This window comes from Semicossyphus pulcher, unplaced genomic scaffold (genome assembly GCF_022749685.1).
Source record: "Semicossyphus pulcher isolate SPU_LCO1_2020_fin unplaced genomic scaffold, fSemPul1.0.p SCAF_6, whole genome shotgun sequence".
NCBI classification, from domain to species: domain Eukaryota; kingdom Metazoa; phylum Chordata; class Actinopteri; order Labriformes; family Labridae; genus Semicossyphus; species Semicossyphus pulcher.
This window is the reverse complement of record NW_027211737.1, coordinates 2,678,458-2,702,639: the sequence shown is the minus strand read 5'-3', so window position 1 is coordinate 2,702,639 and position 24,182 is coordinate 2,678,458. Positions and strand designations below refer to the sequence as shown.

At 38.3% G+C, this 24,182-nt stretch overlaps 2 protein-coding genes across 2 annotated transcripts; one reads left to right on the top strand and one right to left on the bottom strand.

The window, feature by feature from the left end:
• Window positions 1-1,420: 1,420 nt before the first annotated feature.
• On the bottom strand, window positions 1,421-12,883 carry lman2lb (lectin, mannose-binding 2-like b). Its single transcript, XM_069682709.1, has 8 exons — window positions 12,679-12,883; window positions 11,792-11,910; window positions 11,372-11,489; window positions 4,669-4,751; window positions 3,660-3,821; window positions 3,384-3,498; window positions 3,009-3,134; window positions 1,421-2,595 (listed from the first exon to the last, which is right to left on the bottom strand). The coding sequence occupies exons 1-8, from the start codon at window positions 12,881-12,883 to the stop codon at window positions 2,453-2,455; spliced, it is 1,071 nt and encodes a 356-aa protein (XP_069538810.1). The 3' UTR covers window positions 1,421-2,452.
• Window positions 8,782-9,678, top strand: LOC138609847 (uncharacterized; the record flags this gene model as incomplete). The annotated part of the gene is made up of 1 exon (XM_069682512.1): window positions 8,782-9,678. A coding segment is annotated over one exon (897 nt), but the record flags the coding sequence as incomplete, so codon positions are not given.
• Window positions 12,884-24,182: the final 11,299 nt, after the last annotated feature.

The following is a 24,182-nucleotide window of genomic DNA, read 5'->3' as shown; positions in this document are numbered from 1 at the left end:
ATCAAAAATTGTACATTGTACCCACCAAGTAATGTAAAATGATCCTAAAGTGACGACAGGTCCCACAGTAGCAGAAGCACAAGTGTTGATAATTAAAAAAAGAGAAGAAATAAATTCCATTCAGCTGCATTACTTCCAGGGTTTATGAATTAATGGTTAATCGTTAGTGCAATTACTAACACCTGTGCTTTGCCAACTATAAACTAAAAACGTCTGCTGTGAAAGAGGCCTACCTGAATAACCCTTTGTGTCCAATGGATGAGTCAGCATGTCCTTCACAGGTCAGACGTCCACTGCAGATTTGTCAGAAATGAAGCAACTTGAAGTAGTCTGTTCTTGAGCAAACAAACTTCTAATAATGTTAAAAGTTGTTTGTTTTAAAAGCATATTGCATAACAGGTTTGCAGTTCATTCCTGATTTTGCTGTATTTCACTCTTTTTAATAACGGTAGGAAGCACCACATCCCTGCTGTGTACTAAAAAGGGGGAAAACTGTGGCATTCCCTCTGGTGCTTTTGAAAAACTGGTTTAACAAATGTACATAAAGCTACAGATTTAATCCAGAGCAACTTGGAATCCTGTTTTGCCTTAATACACTCCCCTAACTATTTTTAAAGTTGTGTCCAAACCCAGACTCACACACTTAACCACAGCTCTGTCAGAGCGCTGTTGGAGATAGAATTACATATTTTCTCTACAAAAATTGAATGAACCCACGTTGAGATGAACACTCTCACTCACTATAATGGGACCAGGATCTATACAGTGCTTAATAAATAGTCCAGTAAATGTCATTTGCTAACTAAAAAATTGGTTCAAGTTGCAAGTTACTTTCTAAATATTAGCACAATGTCTCTACAAATTCATATATTAACTAAAAAGAGCATATATTGCATCAGAGATGTGAGTTGCCTTGGCAAAAACACACTGCAAGCACAAAGTAAGACGTATTGGTCAGAGGTCCAGTGAACATTAGCCCACACAGTAGAAAAGCACACCAAAGCCAAACTTGACAAAGCCTCATCCATTGGACACTGGAGGTAAAGGCGCCAGCTCATATGATGGCAGAAGTAATATTACAGGTAAAACACCTGAAAAGTAAACAGTGTTAATATTAACATCATTTTCAATTTACTCAAACTTCATGATCTTCCATATCGCTAATGTAAAAGTCAAAATCAACATGATCACAAATTAATTGATGAAAAAACACAATATTTCAATTGACAGGGGTCTGATGAAGTCCAGTGCCACAGAAAAAGCTACAGTTTTTCTTTTACATGAACACTGTAAATTATAAATTGTAAAATATATCTGGTGCTCAATGGTGAAAAAAAGATTTAAAAAAAACAAAAACATTTATATCTCCTTCTCATAACTCAAAATATATGTCACTTTAGAAAGAAAATTAGGCCAAATTAAATTAAAAAAGAGCTCATCTTTATTGGACATAGCTAGGCACTTCAAAAAGCACTGCTAACGTAAATCCTTCCTTATTAGGGAAATTCTGGTATTTTTTAACCTAAGCCCTATTTTTGCCTACAAGGGGGCTAAAACAATTACTATAAGTGGACATCCTTTCAATTAGGCTGATATTCCCTGAAATATTACATTGCAGTCATAACAGCCCTTCTTGCAGCTGACAGGCAAAGCAATCTAGTGGAGCACTTCAAAAACTGTTGATACCAATCAGCCATCTATACCCCAGTATGTCTAAAAACAGGGCCCAGGTTTAAAAACTACCCAAATTCCTTTTTTGATGTACAACGACCACTTATGATAAATCATACATTTACATACAGCTAACATAAATCCATTTCAGCTGAATTATGTGCTTCACCTGACTTATAGGGTGCTCTCAAATTCATGAGAGCTCATTACAATTTGAATTTTTTCAGTGCAGCAAGAAAAAAGATCCACAGGTTGATTGGTCTTCACAGCAGCTACTTATCAGGTTAAAGCTGCCTGTTGGCGGCACCAAGTGGCAGTAAGAGGTATCTACATGTTAGTAAAGGTCAAGGTAACATGACAACATGATACAGCATCTGTGATTGAGTCTGGAGTTTTGTTTGTCTCTTCCATAACGGACATCAGAAACTCGTATGGGGGACCACGTTAAATCTACAGTGTCTCAGCTAGTGCAGATGTTACAGACCCACTGTGCTTTAGGTTGAGATGAACTTGTTTTAACAAAAAATTCCACTACAGCAGCTTTATCTCATCTATCTTTCACAACACACACACACACAAAAGTAAAGAATATTTCACAGCTGGCTCCCCTGTTTGTGATCGCCACTTATTCAACTTGGCGGTTCTTGTTCTCTGGGCTTTAGAACTATGCAGTTGTTCTTTGATCAGTTGATTGTATGGTTCAGTAAAGCTATGGCAGTCTTTGCATTCATGTGTTGAGTGTTGATTTAAAATAACACATCGTAGATCAAATGTTCTCGGATTAATAGAACCGCTTGCGTCTGTTTTCCTTCCAGCGCCCGTAAAGCACCAGCCCTACCACTGCAAGCACACCCACGCCCAGGATCGAGAAGAGGAGGGTGAAGAAAAACTGGACTCCGCTCATCCCTTCCTCCTGGACTTCCACTACAAAGCAGAAGATTGAGAGATTAATATGAGTTTGTTTATGAAACAACTTCATGCACAGGGATTTCTTCACACCAAGACTCTCCCCTAAAATTGTCAAAGTCAAACCTAATTTTGCAATAAGCTCGATCCAACATTTAAAATGTTGTTATGCCACCGTGAGTATCATTGCTAAAAATGATTAAACTATTTACGTGGTGAGGATCACACACTGAACAAAGGGCATGCGAGACAACATAACCTACAGAAACACCGTCACTGTCAATGAATGGCCTAGACATGCTTTGAAATAGAAATTGAAAAGGGGCTCTTTGATTTAAAACATTAAAACGTGATGGTTATATCAAATTAGTGTTCAAAGGATTCAATCTAGATCTGAGTTCACAGAGTGGAGAGGGGCTTGCTGCATCTACCTCGGAATTGCTCCATGTTGTCAACACTGGGGATGGTGACCTCCTCCTCTCCCTCCTCCTCCTCCTCCTCAGGAGTCCGCTCGACTGTCAGCTGGTACAACTTCATGGAGATGATGTCATGGTTATCTAGAACAACATGCGCAGGGCAGGAATTAACTCTTGATGAAAAAAATCCCACAAAACTGTTGTGTTCCTTTGTCATGTTTGCGTCTCTGCAGCTTGGGAGAGATTCTAATTTGGATTTTTATCAATTAACTCACTGGAATTTCTTTACTTGTACTGCATGTAACCCAGTTTCCAGGAAGACATGATAACAGTTTAAACTTCAACATTTATTCCCTTATGGTCAAACAGCTTACCGATAAGTCTTCATACCTGACAGATCTCCGGTGACAGAGGAGGCACCAAAGAAGTAACCTATGGGAAGTCGCAGTCCTGTGATGTCAGCACAGTCCTTCCATTCCTGCTTGCCATCCACGTCCACCATGAGCTAGAGGGCAGAGAAATGGTCAGTAAGGGTCACAGCTGAAGGATAAACTAAGGTTTGTTAACTGAATGACATAAATGTGTGACATTTAAAGCAAAATAACAGTATTAAAACTGATGTGTAAACATACACAATCATCAATCAAAAACTGGAAGGTTTCATACTGTGAGCCTGTTTTTGAAGTATCTGATGAGTACAAAAGTGTCATAGATTGCGTTGCGCGTCATAGCTGTACATCCTCCAAGTTCAGTGGGCCGTCCATCAGATTCGTGGTCATATGACAGAGTCCCGTTCCCCAGCATCACAGATACATACGGGAAGGCCCTCTGTAAGGAGGACAAGTGAGTTAAACACACAACACTGTGGCTACAGCAGCAACACTAAGGCTGGGCAATATGACAAAAATTAGGATCACAATAACCTTTTTTGCATTGATCAATATTGATATTTATCACAACACATTAATTAGATAATGCGGCCAGTTCCCTAATGTCAAAAGACTAAAGAACCCAGAACTTTTACAAGTTGAACTAAATCTAAAAGTTTAGAAAAATGCACTGAAGTTGTATATCACACATTTTTAAAACTGCATTGTTTTTATTTCTTTTCAGTGAAAATATAAACCCAAAGAAACACTGAATAAAGACGTCCCATAACAACAACCACAGTAAGAAGGTAGTCCAATAACAATGTTTCACTGTCTTGCTTGGATGCTAAAAACTGAAGACTTGCAGACTGTTTTGCGTTTTGGGACTCGGCCCTTAGCGACAATTTCACCCAACAAACCACACATTACACTCTTGTAGTGTCACAATCGGACACCAGGCTGTGTTGATGAATCACACAGATGTTTGTGATGAATAAACATGAGACCATGAACTGGTGAAAATGATTTCTCAGCTTATGGAAAAAATATAGCTGATGCTACCTGAGTTCCAGGTTGTGTCCTCTGCATATTCAAGAGGGTTGCAGAAAGAGAAACATGACATGTTGGAAATCATTTTAATACTTTAAAAAAGGGGCAGGCTCTACCATGCAAAGCTTTTACACTGCATGCCATGTTAACCTGAATTCAATCATTTCTGGAGAAAAAACATCACTTATGACATGATGTAGTCTTCTTTTTAATAAATAGTTACGCAGGCGTGAAACGGACGATACCAACTTACTCACATCATGGTTCTTGTCAGCATTGGGGTAAGTGTCCACAAATATTCCAAGTCCAACAAACTGGTTCATGTTGCCAAACACAGGACCTGCAAAGAAAGAGTGAGGTACATCAGGGTGTTTCTCAGAAACTGGCTCAAAACCCACTTCACTAACTGTTCATTATTACAAGGGTTGGTTGTGGGACAGTTGTACTTTTAATAGTAGTGTTAATAAGCTCTATTTGTACAGATGTAATTGAATTTGTATTTAACTATTGTCTTTAATTGAGCTCCACTTTTATGTGTGTATTACATGTAGCCTGATACACATAAAATCTATTTTGTTATACAAAGGTAGACCACTAAAGACAGGCTGACCTTCAACATGACACTAATAAACTTGTGGGGTCTCAAAAGATTCATCTTTACATTTTCCTGCATTGTGTGAATTGGATGATGATGAGAAATTATATATCACAGATTTTAAAATTCTAAGAGAGAATATGAACAATTTAAATGAGAGCTAAGGCTAGGGAAGTCATCAAACCTACAAGGTTCAATAAAACGTGGACTGGACAGCGTCTCAGAAAAAGACTAAGAAGGCTTACAAAGACTGACAGAAAAAGAAGAGTTATAAGAGAGGAAACACTGATGTGACAAGAATTATGATAAAGGGATTCTTGTCTGGATTTAAAATGTATGCACTGCACACACTGCTCCTCGACATGAGCCAGTCATTTGTGCAATATTTAAACAGTTACCTGATAAGTTTTTTAATGTTATTTTATATTTGTTTAACAAGTTGAATGTTACCAAATATTTGATCTTTTTGTACTTTGACACAACTTTTCCGGAGACTTCCATGCCAATAAAGCCTTTAAATTGAAATGTGTTGAAAGAAATCTTCATGGTGGGAAGAATAGTACTGTGATCATTTATTAAACCAGATAAGGATCCAGCTTTTATATGACTGTAGCTTAAGCCCTACCGTTAATGTTAATCATTAAAAAACATGATTAGAAAGAATAATGTACTTTTTGGAGCATAATAGCCAAGCCCATGGTAAAGTGGCTCCCTTTAAAGACAGATTGTTTTGATGCCTTAGTTAAAATAGACGAAGAGATACTTTATTAATCCCTGAGGGGAAATTCAATGTTTTCACTCTGTTAGTACAAACATGCTACACACATAGGGCCGGTATAAAAAGGTAGTATAAATGGGTAAAGACAAAATAAACCCTGAATTTTATATTTCAACATAACAAAATGCTATTTGGAATTAAGGGCAACTAAATAAAAGCGTTAGCTTGGTATTAGGGGAAAGCTGTATAATTAGATATTCTGTTTTTTTTATTACTCATTCATACATTCGTACATTCGAGGGTTAAAGTGGGATCTGGTGGGTGGGATTTGCCAGGTGGGTTTAAAGTAGAACACACAATTCATTAAGGAAGTGTAATGTGACCTTTTTTTTCCAATAACATGACAAATGATATACATACAGGTGTAAAGAGAAACTAATTGCTCTATTATATGCAGATGCTGGGGCAGTTAACGGGTTAGTCAAAAGTACATATGGGACTCTTATGTTAAGTGCATACAGTAAAACAGCTGTTCAGTATGAAGCTGGTTTTGTTTCAGTTCTGTATGACACCAAATGTTCATCAGGTTCAAAGTCTTGTTTTACCTCTGAGATAGAGGTTAATCAGTTTTCTCTAAGTGCTTACTTTTGTTGTTGGCCAAGACTATAAGTCTAAGACTATTGTCACCAAGTGAGCTTAATTTAGCGGGAGCTCAGCTAGCAGCCCCAGAACCCCGCTGATTAGGGACAAGAGACTCAATTTTAAAGTAAGTCTGGTTTATTTATGTTTTTTGCAATTTTTGTGAGTGGAAGACCTGTGCTGATACTTACACTATCTGTAAAAACTTCGTATAACATGCATACTGAAGGAAACAACAGCCTGCCATGCTGTTAGTCTTGTATTGTTCTGTGTGCAATAAAGAAGGAAAAAACTAAACAAAAGGACAGAGAATTGACTGACAAAATGCAGCGGGCTCAGAGTCTTCTAGACTAATGATTTGAATCTGGGACTTTAAGAGGGCAGCCCTTGTACTGTATACTGAAAATGTGTAATCTTGCATGAAAAAAGTGAGAGAGCTGCCCCTAAATCTTTGCCAAAAAAGCTATCCTTCGCATACTGAGTCAGAATGAAAGGATGTGGAAAGAAAGACCATATTATACTTTTAAGTGAAAGTTGGTTATATACAAATGAAAGAAATTTGGGAATGAAGAGAGGTAAAATAGACATAGTCATAGTCTGGCTAACACATTTTTTTTGGTCCCCTGCTTATATGGAATTCAGGAAATGAACAGAAAGATAACTGCTGATGGAAGCTCAAAAAATATGATGATAACAAAGTAATAAAAAGTAGCTGAGGGCAGGGGGCAAAGTCTCAAATCAACAGCCATGATTAACATCATGAAGAGAGACATTACTTTAGAATAGAGAAAGATGTGAACTTTCAAAATCTAAAGTGTCTCTCTGGATTACAAATAAGTAAAGACGACCGAAGAGTTTGCATTAAAAAGTAGGTGGCTGTAGCAGGTGGTTACAGTCAATTACAGTTATACATGCTCTGACAAAATAAAATTCACGCGTCAGTGAAAGTAATTTTAAAATCAGTTTTTTTCTAAAAGAAATGATTCAAGACACAATAGGGCTTTGTAACAACAGAAAATGCTGCTCTCTTATTTACACATTGTACCCTGTGAATTTAACCCACAAATTACCTGTCTTCCTCATGTCTTTTTCCAACCATTTCTCCTGTGGTGCTTAGAAAATCCAACTGCACTTACTCGAGGCAGATGTTACTGATGTCATGTGTGTCTGTCAAGTACGAACTACAATCAACTGAAGATGGACTACAAGACGCCAGCTATCGCCCGGTGTGTACCATGTTGTTTCACGCAGCCATAGAAAGTTGGGCAATTCGTTGAAAAATATGCCCTCATTAAGGTGCTTAAGGTATGAAGCAGTGCGGCCCTTCAGGCATGGCAGCTTTTAACTGCTGCAGCAGTCTGTCTGAGGATCTGTTCATATGTTAAACACAAACTTCAAACTTCTCTGAATTGTTTCTATGAATACATTTCAAATCACTTATTTTATTGTATTAAAGTTGTAAAATCTTATTGTGTTATTTATAGTACAAAACTAACTTATTTTATCTTGTATCTTATTTATGTTAATATCATTATAGTGTACATTTGCTCCGCTTGTTTGTAATGTGTGAAGCCCTCTGTACAAGCAAACACACACTCACACAGAAAAAATGTTTTATTTATGTTAAATATGGTGGGCAAAAAAACTGCGTTTCGGCTATAAGCCATCATTTACGTCATCAAAACAGCAGAAATAACACTTTAAATTGGAAAGTGAGTTTTGAACTTTGAACTTGACTAATGTGACTGTTTTTCTCCAATTGACCTTCCTGAGCTAAATTCTCTGATATCTTCGTCTAAACCATCAACCTGTCTTTTAGACCCGATTCCAACCAAGCTGCTTAAGGAAGTCTTTCCCTCAATTAGCACTTCTTTACTAGATATGATCAATATGTCTTTATCGACGGGCTATGTACCCCAGTCTTTTAAACTAGCTGTAATTAAGCCACTTCTTAAAAAGCCTACCCTAGATTCAGGCACCTTAGCTAACTATAGACCTATATCTTACCTTCCTTTTATCTCAAAGATCCTTGAGAAAGCAGCCGCTAATCAATTATGTGACTTTCTTCATAACAACAGTTTATTTGAGGACTTTCAGTCAGGATTTAGAGTCCACCATAGCACTGAGACAGCCCTTGTGCGCGTTTCAAATGATCTACTTACTGCTTCAGACAGAGGACTTCTCTCTGTACTCGTCCTGTTAGATCTTAGTGCCGCTTTCGACACGATAGACCATCACATCCTGTTACAGAGACTAGAACATTTAATTGGCATTACAGGATCTGCATTAAGTTGGTTTAAATCTTATCGATCAGATCGATCTCAGTTTGTTAATGTTCATGATGTGTCCTCTATGCAAACCAAAGTTAGTCATGGAGTTCCACAAGGTTCTGTGCTCGGACCGATTCTTTTAACCTTATATATGCTTCCTCTGGGTAATATCATGAGGAAACACTCCATTAATGTTCATTGTTATGCAGATGATACTCAATTATACTTATCTATGAAGCCAGACGAAACCAATCAGCTATCCAAACTAGAAGCATGCCTTAAGGACATAAAGATCTGGATGACTAGAAACTTTCTGCTACTTAATTCAGACAAAACTGAAGTTATTGTGCTCGGCCCAAAACACCTTAGAGACTCTTTCTCTAATGATATAGCTGCCCTAGATGGCATCAGCCTGGCATCCAGCACTACTGTTAGGAATCTGGGAGTTCTATTTGATCAGGATATGTCCTTCATCTCCCACATAAAACAAATATCAAGGACAGCCTTCTTTCATCTTCGCAACATAGCAAAAATCAGACACATCCTGTCTCAAAACGATGCAGAAAAACTAGTCCATGCATTCGTTACTTCCAGGTTGGATTATTGTAACTCGTTACTATCAGGCTGCCCTAATAAGTCACTAAAAACTCTGCAGCTGGTACAAAATGCTGCAGCACGTGTGCTGACAAGAACTAGGAAGAGAGATCACATCTCTCCTGTATTAGCCTCTCTGCACTGGCTTCCTGTAAAATATAGAATAGAATTTAAAATCCTTCTTCTTACTTACAAAGCTCTTAATGGTCAGGCACCATCATATCTTAAAGAGCTCATAGTGCCATATTACCCCTCTAGAACATTGCGCTCCCAGGATGCAGGCCTGCTTGTGGTACCTAAAGTCTCTAAGAGTAGTGTTGGAGGTAGAGCCTTCAATTACCAGGCCCCCCTCCTCTGGAACAATCTACCAGTCAAGGTCCGGGAGGCAGACACCCTCTCTTCTTTAAAGAGTAGACTTAAAACTTTCCTCTTTGATAAAGCTTATAGTTAGGGCTGGCTCAGGCTTGGACTAGCCCATAGTTATGCTGCTATAGGTTTAGACTGCTGGGGGGATCTGACACACCAAGCTTCTCTCTCTCTCTCTCTCTCTCTCTCTCTCTCTCCCTCTCTCTCCCTCTCTCTCCCTCTCTCTCTCTCTCTCTCTCCCTCTCTCTCCCTCTCTCTCTCTCCCTCTCTCTCTCTCTCTCTCTCTCTCTCTCTCTCTCTCTCTCTCTCTCTCTGTCTCTCTCTCTCTCTCTCTGCCTCTCTCCCTCTCTCTCGCTCTCTCTCCCTCTCTCTCCCTCTCTCTCTCTCTCTCTCTGTCATATTAATGCAGCTCATTAACTCTGTATCTTCTGGTCCCATTAACATTACTAACCACATATCTTCCCGGGAGTTCTTGTGCTCCCTTGTCTTGAAGGTTCCTGGGGATCGTTGCTGCAGACCACCTGCTGCTGTGGACCTGCTCGACTGCAACAACTACTAACATCAGCCTTCCCCATAGTATCATTATTGTTGCTGCTAATGCTAACAGTAGACCTGTTGACCTTTATCATTACTCTGCTTCTCTCGCTAATTTATTTATTTATTTATTTATTTAGCCAATCTTCACCCTAGTCTACCACTATTATTGGCATTGTAACCATAAGTATGTGTCTGTTGTTGTTCATGTAACAAGGACATATGTTGTTGTTGTAACAAGAACATATGTTGTTGTTGCTCTCTTTGCCTGTCTCTATCCTGCATCTCCTTCTATCCCATGTTCGGCCCATCCAGTCGAGGCAGATGGCTGTTCAACATGAGTCTGGTTCTGCTCGAGGTTTCTGCCTGTTTAAAGGAAGTTTTTCTGCCAATGTGCCGAATATTGCTAAGTGCTACTCATGGTGATTCATGTTGGGCCTCTCTTTAAATAACATAACAAAGAGTCGGTCTAGACCTGCTCTTTCTGTAAAGTGTCTCGAGATAACTCTGGTTATGATTTGGCGCTATACAAATAAAATTTGATTGATTTGATTGATTGATTGATAATGTCTATTATCTTGAAATAGAGATACAAATACAGTTTAAATGATTGATTAATTAATTGGATGTTGGAATTAAATAAGAAGGAATATAAGTAACCAAAGGTGATGTGAAATAGTCACTGACTACCCTCCTGTCATCTCATGTTTATCCACATGAATCATAGGTTTGATTGTATGAAAATAACTGTGTAATCCAGTCAAGATGACATTTAAATCTACTAGTCATATTGATAGCAAGTTTTTATGAACAGCCGAGAGGTGCGTTTCTTTAAATTAGTAGCTGCTGCAAGGAATTGTGGGTCTTTATTTTCTTTTCTCCTTTCGTAAAGGATGGTCTCGTGTTCCCCAAGCTAAAGAAGAATAAAGGAAGCAATGAAGCTCCTTTCTTTATCATAATGAGAATTCAAAACCTTGTTATCATGGCTGACTGTTAAACACTTCTGGGTCATTTCACTCAGTTAGGGACCTTTCTACGCAAAAAGGACTATTCCACCACAGCAATGAGAGTGCACACAGGCTGCAAAAGCCAGGTCTGTTAAGTTAATTAGTACAGGATGTAGAGTGGACATAACTGATGTATCAATCATTGATCTGACTATGACACAGTTAGATGAGATGAGAAAGAAGCACATTTCCAGAAATGATGACTTCTTTTGTTAAGCACAACCAGGGTCTACCTACCATTCTGCATGCGATCTTTGGTTAGCCAGATGGCCAGGCCATCCCCATTCAAATTCTTCTTTCCCTGACCGTGGATTTTAAAGTGCACCTTGAGCTCCCAATCCCGCAACAAGAAAGGCTAGAAAGCAAGAGAAATGAAGTGAAGCAGGTTATACATGGTCTATACAATGCTGTGTGTAGTAAGCACTTGTCAACAGAGTTGAGTAATTCTATTTTTCTACTGCTACAGTATGAGCCAACATATAAGAGAATGAATATATATACATATACACTACACACACACACACACACACACACACACACATATATATATGTGTGTGTGTGTGTGTGTGTATGTATGTTTGTATGTATGTATGTATGTATGTCAAAAATAATATTTCATTTTCATTTCAAAGTAATTTTAAGTAATTAAAGACCTACAATTCGACTCCACACTGCTCCCTGTCTGCTTTGCTGGTCTGGGGTCAGCCTCACATAGTCAGGTGTAACCACTGCAGTGCCCATCAGATCCCATTGTGAAGAACTAGAGAAGCCCAACCCTGTAAAACAGTAATTAACCTGTTACGTTTAAAAGAACATTCAGTAACCTCACCAGATAGCACGACTGTGCAGACTTTTTTGCCCAAACTGCCTTCAAAAATATCTCAGCTTAACTTTATTTTACTTTCTAGCTGAATACACATCAGAACAAGTAAAAAATGTAGACATTTCAAAACGTGATTACGCTAAAATCAGTCAAATATGCATTTAGTTTATATTTTCGTGTTATTGTCCCTAACAACTTGATGGTGGTATGGATTATGGTGGTTGCCATTTAAATCGTAAATAAAACTGACTGATGTTAGGTGTAAATGGAGCAAGAAAGAACAATACTCACTAAGTAATGTAATATTGTCCCCAAGAGAGAAGCACTTGTCGGAGCTAACGCTGTCATCGCCTTTATTGACAGTTAACGTTAGCTCGTTGGAGTTATGTTAGTTGTAAGTCATTGCTGATGAGTTGATTAGTTACCTGTCATTATGGGATAATAATTGCAATAATTTCGAGAGGCTGGATAATGTCCCGTATTGTGACATGTTTAGCGAAGAAGTGTTACTACAAGTCTCTTGGTCAGGCTAATTATTATACTCAGCACCTAATACCTTACAGCATGAGCTATGCAAGGGTATGGCTAAATTGAACGAAATGCTAGTATATGATAAGTGGCAATGCTTTTGAAGGGTAATGTTAACTCAGTGTAACGTTAGCTTTGTTGCCCTCCTTAGCTAACGCTCGGTTAACGTAACCATTGGTTGACAGTAACTTACCCCGGTATGGCTTTGCCAGAGAATACTCCCGCTTCAAAAACTCCTCAATAAAGTCCTGGTCGTCAGCTAACGACTGGCTCATGAAAATACATACGATAACAAACAAACATGTTAATTCACGGATGTTTTTAAAATAAAACATTGTAGATAAAAACCAGAAACTTCTCAATCGGACAGGATTTGACTTAGCTAGAGTGGCATCCATTTTTACACTCCCCCACTTCAAACTGGTCACGTGGTATCAAGAGCAGGAAAAACTACACTTCCGGTTAGTGATTTCCAAATTAAAACCCGTCCAACTAATTTAACTAAGTTTCAATAGAACAATTAAGAAATAACCTCATCATAAAAATGAATGTGCTAGTATAGTCACTTCGAGGGTAAAAGAGCCCTCTATAGTAATTATCATCAGGACTATAAGATTCTGTCAGAGGGAACTCTCATCCTGATGTCTCTGATTCAAACTGCACTCTGTTATAAATGTATAGAAGCGCTTCCACATAAAACAGCCTTGATTTAGTCACGGGTGCTTAACAGTCAAAATGAACACTGTTAAAATAAATACAAGTAGCCTGCCATAAAAAGTAATCTCAGTTGTTATTTAAGTAAAAATCTTAAATCTTCTGTTCTATACTGATAAGTGTCCACAACAAAGCACAACAGGAGCAATGTGGTGCCTTTAAAGACCAGGTTTTCCTATCCAGGTCAACAGTGCAAATCCTATACAAAAAAGGGGTTCTGTTGATATTACATTCTTGTTTGAAGCATTCATTGTAAGTTTTTTCAGTCTTGTACATTTAAATACCATAAAAAATAATGAAACTGGAATATATTAGTATCACATTAGTGGAGGTACAGTTTTTCCTTGATCTCAGTCAGGGGGTACCTGACAAAGTGGAAAACAGCACCATCTTCTGGCAGTGGTGCCTTATATCTTAGTCATTCACCACATTGTTATGATGTCTTACATTACTGATTTAAAACATCAACACATGGTGTGATATAGTGGTTTCAATCTCAAGCCTCCCCTCCAAGCTGGTTATGTTCACAGTCAAACTCGCAGTTAGTTGCTAAATAAAGAATCTAATGCTAATTTGATTTCCTCTACTTAAGTGGCAGTATATAGCGTTGGCCCAAGGAGGCATTCTAAGGATGAAACTCTGCATTCTGCTTTTAATGGCAGCTTTTAACATTAGAAATTATGTTTACCTCAAATTCCTACCAGACAAATGTTATCTACTTCAGTTTAGGTAGCAGGAGTGAAAAATAGTATTACTCAAAGTGTATAACATGTACACCTGTGTGTGTGCGTGTGTGTGTGTTAGTGTGCATGCAAGCATAATGGTGATTAAGTTTTACCCATTTTCCTGTATGCCACGCGTTTGGAATACGCACATGGACTTCATAGAACAGGTTCAAACTTGGTAGAACAAAAATAATCTGAACAAGCAGCAGCTTCATTAACAGAACAATATGCACCAATGATTATGACTGAACTAAACCAAACAGTTCAATAATAATTCATTTATGCCATTTCCTTTAAAAAGCAGAACTTTAATAACAATTAATCAATGTCTGATGATACAAGTTTTCTGATTTTATCACCAAGTAACCTGGGCATTCCTAAACACTGGGCATGCCCTTGCATGTACAGACACACACAAAAATGGCACTGGTTCGCTCATATAAAAAACACCTGCATTTCATGTAAGGCCAGTAAGGCTGCTGAGCACAGGAACTAACGGCATAATGGCTTGCCCCCCGTGCACGTAGGCAGTAGAAGTGGCATTATTCATTTTCTATCAGAGACCTAATCAGAAAGGGAAGGAGGGTGTATGCCTCAGAGTCTTCCAAAAGTTATGCCTATACAAACTTAAATACAATGTTTCTGTTTTAGGGACTTTTAAATACTGTCATGAGGCAAAAACATTAGAGTTTTAAAATGAAAAAGTAGTAATGTGGGTGTACCCTACAACAGAATATGTGGGCTATAAAAACCTATTAAATTGTCAAGATAAAAACACAGGTTAAAGAAAGTTCGCAACTACGAACTTGGACAGAGATTTACTACATGTAATCAAACTAAATGTTGATAGAAACTTACCAAACTTGCTTTTTCTCATGACTTCTAGTCACAGAAAACATTTAAAGATGTTGTCTGCATCAACAGAGAATTGTATTTAACCTAGCTCTTTGCTGAGCTAGTTTGTTCCCTCACCTAGCCTTGTTGTGTCTCAAAAGAGATTGGTGCTAGATTCAGTTAATGGACAGAGCCAAGTATTGACATGTGATGGAGGTAGCCAGGTTTGTGTCAGGATCCTGGGAGAAATTACAGTAATGCAACTTGAGGGTGATGCTATTGCTCCTCAGAGACAAATAAGAGAGCAAACATGAAGGTGTTTATGATCCAGCAGTGACATGAGGCCCTTAGTATTTCCTGTATTTGTCCCCTGGGAAGATATTATTTACTTACATCGAGAAATCTGCAGAATTCCAGCTGAACCTTGAAACCTGAAACATCAGCGTCTAGCACCTCTCCTGACACCCACGCATCACCATTTGTGTATCCCATAATCCGCAGCAGAGACCAACAGATACAGCACAGGGCTGTCTGCAGGCCCATAAATTCTGCCTCAGCCTATTGAGTGGAGAGGATCGCAGGGCATGCTGCATGCAGCCGGCTCCCGCTGTGGCAGACTCACACTGTAATCCCTGTTTGCAAGGTCAAGAGATATTTTAATATCCATCAGGCACAGTCAGTTCAGTGCTCATCTTTATTAAATCCATCCACACCTGTTCTAGTATAAACAGTGGGAGTGAAAGTTTCCCAGGGGCAGAGAAGGCATCACCTTTACACAACCATAGCTGTATGATTTAAGCAATGCAGCCTGTGTATATTGTGCAGGTTTGGAAATGAAGAATTATAAAGTTTATTGCTACACGGTTCACTACATGAGACAAAAGTATTCTTTATGGTGAATCTGTCATGACAGTAAAAAGGATTTAACACATTTTTTAAACTTTATTTTTAATCATTATTATTTTCGAAACATGGTGACATGCATGCTCTGATTAGTTACAACGTGATCATAAAATGTCAGAATCTATCAATCATTGTCACATAAACTGAATCAAGACCTGATGTAGTTTCGTCGTTCACATGATCAGTGTAGTTACGAGGTGACTGCTTTTACACTTGGTATGAACCACATCTTGTTATATGTGTCCAATGGACAAGTTCCTGAAACCTGCATTTTAATAAAAGGCCAGCAGGTGGACACTGCACTGGTTGCAAAAAAAATGAGCGTACTTCTCCGTTGAGTTTTGCATCTCTTCAGGTAGCTCCAAGTCTCTTTATTCATTTAGAGTAAAAAAGACAATAAAGCAGGATCCATCCATTATCTTCCGCTTATCCGGGGCCGGGTCGTGGTGGCAACAGCCTAAGCAAGGTGACCCAGGCGTCCCTCTCTCCAGCTCCTCCTGGGGGATTCCAAGGTGTTCCCAGGCCAGACAGGATATGGTAAATGGAAATGTACTTATATAGCGCTTTTCTAGTCTTTGCGACCACTCAAAGCTGCTTTTACACTACATGTCACATTCACCCATTCACACACACATTCATACACTGATGGTGCCCAACCAATCAGATATCACATTCATACCCGTTGGCTATGCCACCGGGAGCAATGTGGGGTTCAGTGTCTTGCCCAAGGACACTTAGACATGTAGCCTGACGGAGCTGGGGATCAAACCTCCGACCTTTCGATTGAAAGATGACCGACTCTACCACTGAGCCACAGCCGCCCAATATATATATCCCTCCTGCGGGCTCTGGGTCCTCCCCAGGGTCTCCTCCCAATTGGATGTGCCCATAAAACCTCCAAAGGGAGGCGCCCAGGAGGCATCCTGATCAGATGCCTGAACCACCTGGCTCCTTTTGATGTGAAGGAGTAGCAGCATTACTGCTGATGCTACATCCGTCTGTTAATCTCTTGATCCTTTTTACACTTACTCATGAACATTGTTGTGTCAGAAAAGGCCTAGACCAAGGGCCAGATGAGGCCTGGGCCTCTCCAAACACTGACAATTTAAACTTTATACGTATCTAAAATCTGGATACAATAACCTATTAAAAAGTAACTGAAGTCACTCAAAGATGAGATGAGAAAAAGCAGGACCTGATGCAACAAGGTCCTGAGTCCAAAAACAGAACCACAATACAACCAGAATCTAAGCCTGGGCAATAGAGACTGTATAGGCATTCACAGAGCATGATTATTATATCTATTCTCTGATTATTTTTAACCGTGTCAACAAAACTGACCTTTTAGCCGTTAAATGTCAGTTTCAGTGTTGTCTGGTTTCTACTTGTGAAAAAACCCTGCTATTGTCTGCGGTTGTCTGGAAAACATCTGACTCATGACACGGTTATTTCTGACCAGAGGTCAGAGTGAATCTTTAAAAATCAGTAAAACAAATACTTTTTTTGCATAAAGCACATTGATTTCAAACATTCTACTTGATATACTGTATGTTTTTCACACAGATTTTAAGTTCTTCATTCTGATAACATAGTTGACTTTCACCAGTTCACTTACACCTTTAAGATTGTTATACAGGCTCTAAGAATTTTTCCAACAACATGACCCCGGGATACTTAAACTCCCCCACAGAGTGAGGCAGAGACTGACTCCCTACCCGGGGGGGGCAATCCACCATTTTCTGGCAGAGAACCATGGCCTCAGACTTGGAGGTGCTGACTCTCATCCCAACCGCTCCACACTTGACTGCAAACTGCCCCAATGCCTACAGGAGGTCCCAGTTTGATGAAGCCAACAGAACCACATCATCTGCAAAAAGCAGAGATGAAATTCTGAGGTCCTCAAACTCAAAATACTTGAAAATAGACATAGTAACAGATAGCTGAGCTACGGTGTTTCTAAGGTTACTTTACTTACCGTGAGTCTCCTTCATCCATGGCTCCAACATGCTTCCTCTTCAGGTGCTCACGCAGTGATGTTGTGCTGCCGTGCCATGCAAGATCAGCTTTAAACATTTTGCAGCTAGTGCTCTTCTTTGCAGGCTTTAATGTAAAGTGCTGCCAAACTTTAAACGACTTATGTCATCCGCTTTGCTCCTCTGTAACGTTAGCCTCTGCCTCCGCCATTGTTTAAACATGTTTATTCCAAAGGAGAGAGATCACTTGAGCTACACAAGCCAAAGCATTGGCTGGCTGCCCCAGTGACATTATCACAGCACATGCCGTGCATCATAACATAGACCCAACTAAACGATGATGAAATTTGTTGCCAACTATTTTAATAATCGATTTTAATCGATTTAATTGATTAGTTGTTGCAGCCCTACTGTCAGCCAAGACAGCCCAACACTGTCCAGAGCCTTCAGCATCTCAGGGCGAATCTCATCTACACCAGGCGCCTTGCCACTGAGGAGCTTCTTGACTACCTCAGCGACCAAGGATATTGATAAGGCTTTCCCTGGAACTTCAAACTCTGCCTCCTCATCAGAGGACGTTTTGGTAGGGTTCTTAGGTAAGTTTAGGTAAGTTCTTCCGGAGGTGGGATTTTAAAGCAAGACAAGCCTTCTTTTTTTCAATATGTTTTGTGTGTATTTACACCAGCATCAGCATATTTTCCGTCATCAATATAACGTGTCCAGATACAGATGCTTTTTTAACACGAGGTGGAAATGGGGCCTTTTTCTCTGAAGGTTAATGTTATACTGAAGTTGTTTCATTTTTGAAACCATCACCACAACAGCAGGGAAAGAAAAGTAGAATTTCATATTGATATTACAATGTTTATATTACAATGTTACAATTTTCTTTTTACAATTTAATGTTTTTCATTTATTTATTACACTTTTAACCCAGCACTGCAGTTTAGTGTAATTTATTACACACCAATTTCTTCAAAAATTTCCTTCTAAAGTAAAACTTTTTTAAGAAAGAAAATAAATACTGAAGGCTGTGTTCATGGTTTGTAATGACATCACCTGGGTGTGAGCCAAAAGCATTAATCATCAGCGTAATTGAACCCTGGTTTAGTTGAGTTTACATTACACACACAGAAAATACAGCTTACCCAGTGTGTCTAGCCTCCTGACAAGCCCACAGTGTGAAGCAGCGAATGATTAAATAATGAGGAGACCTTAATGCTTCTCCTGGCAGGACAAGCCTCTGTTAATATATGACCACTTACAGCAGACAATAACTGTCCTCTTTGTCTGCTTAAAGAGTGCAGACAGTAAGAACAGTCAAACACCTCTGGACATAAATATTCACACTATTCAGATCAACAGTCAACAGGCCGGAGAGACTGTTGTCGGAGCAGCCAGCAGAGTGAAATATAGTTGCTTCTTATTTCAGACGTACCTTAATGGGCTTTTCATTCACCCGTGTCTTTGTGCTGACAACAAGGAAAACACATCTTCTTAATTAAAATGCTCAATTCCTAACTATTTTCTCTGTAGTCAGTGTAATCCAGACACATGCCACTTTTTCACAGCTACTGTGATGACATGCAAAATGTTATTTAATGTATGGATAGATTTGTGATATTTTGGTAAAATAACTTAGTTCTGCCTAAAGAAAAGGTTCCAGTCTTTAAACTGTTTTCAGAGACGTTGAAATTGCACAAACACAAATGGGGGATCTGCTTCCAACTTTTGACTCAGCTTACTGGCTGGTGTAAGATGGAAAGCAGCAAGTTGTCTGGGTTTTGCGCAAAATTTGAAATGCAAACACTTCCTCAAAAGATGGACTTCCTCACGCTGTGAAAACCTACTTGAGTAAATTAGCGACACTCTGCCAGATTCTGTAAATTATTCTGAAAAGTGCAGTAGTGTTCAGTTTGGAGCAATGAAGTGGATTGTAAGCTTAAAGGAAAGACAGGAGGATCAATTGTCATCGGAGAAAGAGTGTTTCAAGGTGTCTCTCAAAACACTTCTAATAGAGAGATAGACCAGAGAAATTATTATTTATCCATTATATATTTTCATATTTAATATCACTTTCTATCAAAGGCTTTGCTGCTACAAAAGCTGTATTATGATTGTTTTATTAACAATCTAAATTAATTAATATTCTAAATATTCCATCTAAATCTAAATGTTAAATGTTATATATAAATGTGCTTGATAAAACTAAATATTCAGCTAATATGCAAATTCACCGCCAGTTAGCGGAAGTACTGAATATAAGTAATGAAGCCTGTGTGACTCCATGTGCTCCTCAATCTGTTGCCAGCTAATTAGCCCTAAACATGGGAAGGGCTGTTTTGGCTTGAATTCAGGCTTTGAGCAATGGAACAGCATCCACCGCAGACAATGTTAGCATGTTAAGCTAGCTATAGTTAACCCAGTACAGATTAGCTTTGCTGGGTTGGCCTATGTATTGTGTCATTTGTGTTGTATTTGCAGTGGACCCTTGTTGTGTTGTGAAGCATATGACAAACTCAAACTTGTTCTACCCCAAATATGATACAAATGACACAATACATAGGCTAACCCATCAAAGCTTATAGTGGGTTAACATTAGCTAGCTTTCCATGCTAACATTGGATAGCATGTTAGAAAACGTGCGACTTAGAAAACAAACTTAGCGAGTTCTGTCTGTGGTGGATGCTGTTGCATTGCTCACGTCGTAATAGTCATTTGTTAATGATGACTTCATGAACATCACTAAAAGGGAGTGTTTGCTAATTGAGTTCATCATTACTAAATCATCAATTCACATGAACTCCCCATCACTTCCTTGACTTGTGCCCCCCCCCCCCCCCCCAAGTCAAGTGACGTCGTAATACTCATTTGTAAATGGTTCGAATCAATCAATGTATGAAGTAACTGTGAATTAACATTCCTTAATTGATTATCTATTAAGTGTAAACTAATCACATGAAGTCACAGTGACTTCATCATTTCCTTATGGTGAGCAACAGGAATTCATGATACATCCTGCGTTAATTCATGCATTAAATCATCATGAGTCATGCATTAGTTAAGTATTACTTAAGTATATAAATTGTACCCTGAATGTAAAGTGTTACCCCACATGAAATAGCAAGAGGTGAGAACTGTGAGTAAGAACAATAGATCTAATGAAACCAATGAAACAGATAAAAACTGGAAACAATGAGCTTAAAGGCTCTAAAATGCTTCGTAAAGTTGGCAGAAACTGCAAAGGCGAATGATAATTGTCTGTTGGTTTGTTGCACGAGTGACACCTGACACTACACATTCTCAAGGGATCACTTGCTCATCCAAAAAAAAGGAATAACATTGCATTTTTAACTTTTTTTTAGTATTGCATTTTGGCCAAAATGCAAATCCTACATCCAGGATTTTGATACAGTTTGGGATTTTTTTTATCCCATGTCAGATGAATGTAAAAACTGTAGAAACCCTAAAGGCAAATGAGAAAAAACAGGGGTATGGGTGCTGGTACAGCTCAGAGAGAAGGCATCCCATGTATGGGGGCCACAGTCCTCAATGCAGCGCTGCAGGTTCGACTCCCATCCTCGGCCCTTTGCTGAATGTCATCTCTTCTTCCAGTATTTCTTGCCAATCTTAAGCTTTTCTATCAATAAATGCAAACAAACCCATGGGTATTCTATATATTTTTTAAGGTTTAATCCAAACTGTTTTCTCTGCTGTGTTTAGGATGAACAGATGAAACTATGAAAGCTTTTTTCCAACTAATTTCATTTACAAAATAAGGAACTTTAAAAGGTTATGCAATAATGTTTTTAATATCTGTTCTCAAGTCACAAACACTAGAGAATTTAGATCCGACTTAAAAATGGATTTTTTTCGAACTTGCCACTCATGGCAATCAAAACACACTCATCCAGACTTTGAAAAGCTCTCAACAGTCAGATAGTATTGAGCATGTCATGGCTGGAGACAAGGTAATATATAAATACAATTTTACTTTAAAAATGCATGACAAATATTAACAGTTGTACCAACAAGAATTGGTTTGGTATGACCCCTATTATCCAGTAAATATAATGTAAACACTCTGTCAAAACCTTCTCATTACTCATTCATTTTATTAACATTTCATCTGCAGTCCTTTAACCTCTGAAGCCCGACAGAAGCAGGAGTTTTTTTTGGTTTGTTTGTTTTTGTACATTTTTTTGTTCAATTACCTCAGTCAAGTCATTCAAATAGGAATAGGCAGTCTAAGTGTCATATAGGGGATCTTAATACAAATGCTAACTTTTGCAGCTAACTTCACTGCAGGACATAAAATAATGATGGAGAGTGAGGCTCCTCACTCTACAGAGCTCATCAGTGGAGAGGCTGTTTTACAGTAACAGCTCTCTTTAACGTCCAGCCTTCACTCCATCTTTCACCTCTCAATAAGCTAATAGTTCTAATGTGTCAAAATTGATTTCAAGGGGCTTTCTGCCTCCTCCTTCCACAGCTCTTTCTCATCCCCTTTCTTTGCTCACCTTCCTATAGAACTGATTTATGGACCTGTTAGTGCTGGAAAAACCACATTGATTTTTTTATCTTTGTTTTGTGTAAAGTTTGCTGGCTGAGCAGAATGACCTGAAAAAACAAATCCACCCACAGGCTTCAATATAAAAAACAGGCTGGCACTTCCATAGATGACAGTCATTTTTGGCATTAAGGTGATCTACTGTATATGCGTGTAATAAAAAAGTATGTAGTATTCACAATATGAAATTAAAAAATATATTTTTATTTATTTCTTTATCAGTGTATTTTATTTGTAATGGTTCATAGGTCATGTTTTTCCTTTAAAAAGGCATTTTGATTTACACATCCAGCAAAATTCATGCCTTGTATGTTTTGCTTGTTTTCTAAGACAAGATTCTTTCGTGCAGTTACACACAGTTCTTACTGACAACTTAAACTCACAGTAATTGCTCTGCAAATGGACATGTTAATTTAATCTTCAGAAAATTACACTGATGAGTACTGTTGTTCATATTCAGTCCTATTGGGGAAATATGTTTTATACCTGCGTCTGACTTATTGCAGAAGGGATATGGAGAGCTGGAAAATGTGAGGAATGTTTAGCATCACCTTGTGAAGCCTCTGCTTCAAAGTCCTCACTCGTTCCTGCAATCTGCAATCTGCTGTCTGACTCGTCTACATACACAGTTACATTCTGAGACACACTTCTGAACTGCTTTGGCCTCAGTGTTATTTTCTGTCAGCTGCTTAGTGTGTGCAATCACGATATGTAACTTTTATGACTGAAAACATTATCTTCAACTGCAAGAGCATCATAGTGAGAACAGAATTTAATGGGGCCTTGGGGTCCTCCATCTTGAGATTAGAATTGGGGGACAATTCATGTGTTCAGTTGAATTTCTATGTAAAAATGTGTGTAAAAGATATATAACATTATAAGAGTAACTCACAAATTTATATATATAGTTATATATATTATTATGGATTAAAACATCATCATAAACCTGTTTATCACTGGAAGGAAATACAAAATAAATCACATTTTTCACTATTCAGTACAAAACGTTTATTAAAGGCTGAGGTAGCCTAGTGAGTTATTGTTTAAATATTTCTAACTGGGGCACATGTTTAGCTCAGTCAGTAGAGCAACTCAACTCAACTCAACTCAGCTTTATTTATATAGCACCTTTCATACATAAAGCATGCAACCCAAAGTTCTTCACAAAAGAGCAAACAGACAGTAGATAAAACCAGAAATTGACAGAAGTAGACCATAAAACAGGAAATAAAAAATATATTAAAATTATAAAAGATTCAATAAAAAGATAAAATTAATACATAACAATTTCTACAGTTTATTCTCAAGTTTGTAACGTTGTGCTTGACCTGTTTGTTAAACCTCCTAACATATTTTGACGTTTTTCTCTGGCTGCTTTTTCTCCTTCTAAAAGAATTTCTGACTTTTCCTCATTCAGTTTTTAAAAATTCTTGCTCATCCATATATTTATATCGGAGAGACAGAAGAGTGAAGTCTGTTGGGGTCGTCAGGTAAAACAGAAATTTACAATTGTGTATCATCTGCATAAAAATGATAATTGGCATTCTGTTGTGAGATGATATTTCCGAGTGGGAGCATATATAAAGAAAATAGAATAGGTCCAAGAATGCTTCTCTGACGAATACCATAGTTAAAATCATGAGTTTTTGACACACAAGCACCGCAGCTAGCTAAAAACTGTCTGTTAAAAAGATAAGAGCTAAACCAGGCTACATCATGGTCAGAGAGACCTGTCCATTTCTCAAGTCTGTTAATTAAAATGTCATGGTCAATGGTGTTAAATGCTGCCTTGAGGTCTAAAAGAAAGAGAACTGCCACACTGTTTGAATCTAAAATCATTCTGATATCGTTTATGACTTTAAGCAGGGCAGTTTCTGTGCTGTGGGTCGCGCTATAGCCAGATTGGAATTTCTCTGAAATACTGTGATTGGTTAAATAAATAAGTAACCGATTTAAAAAAAAATTTAAAGGTAGATTA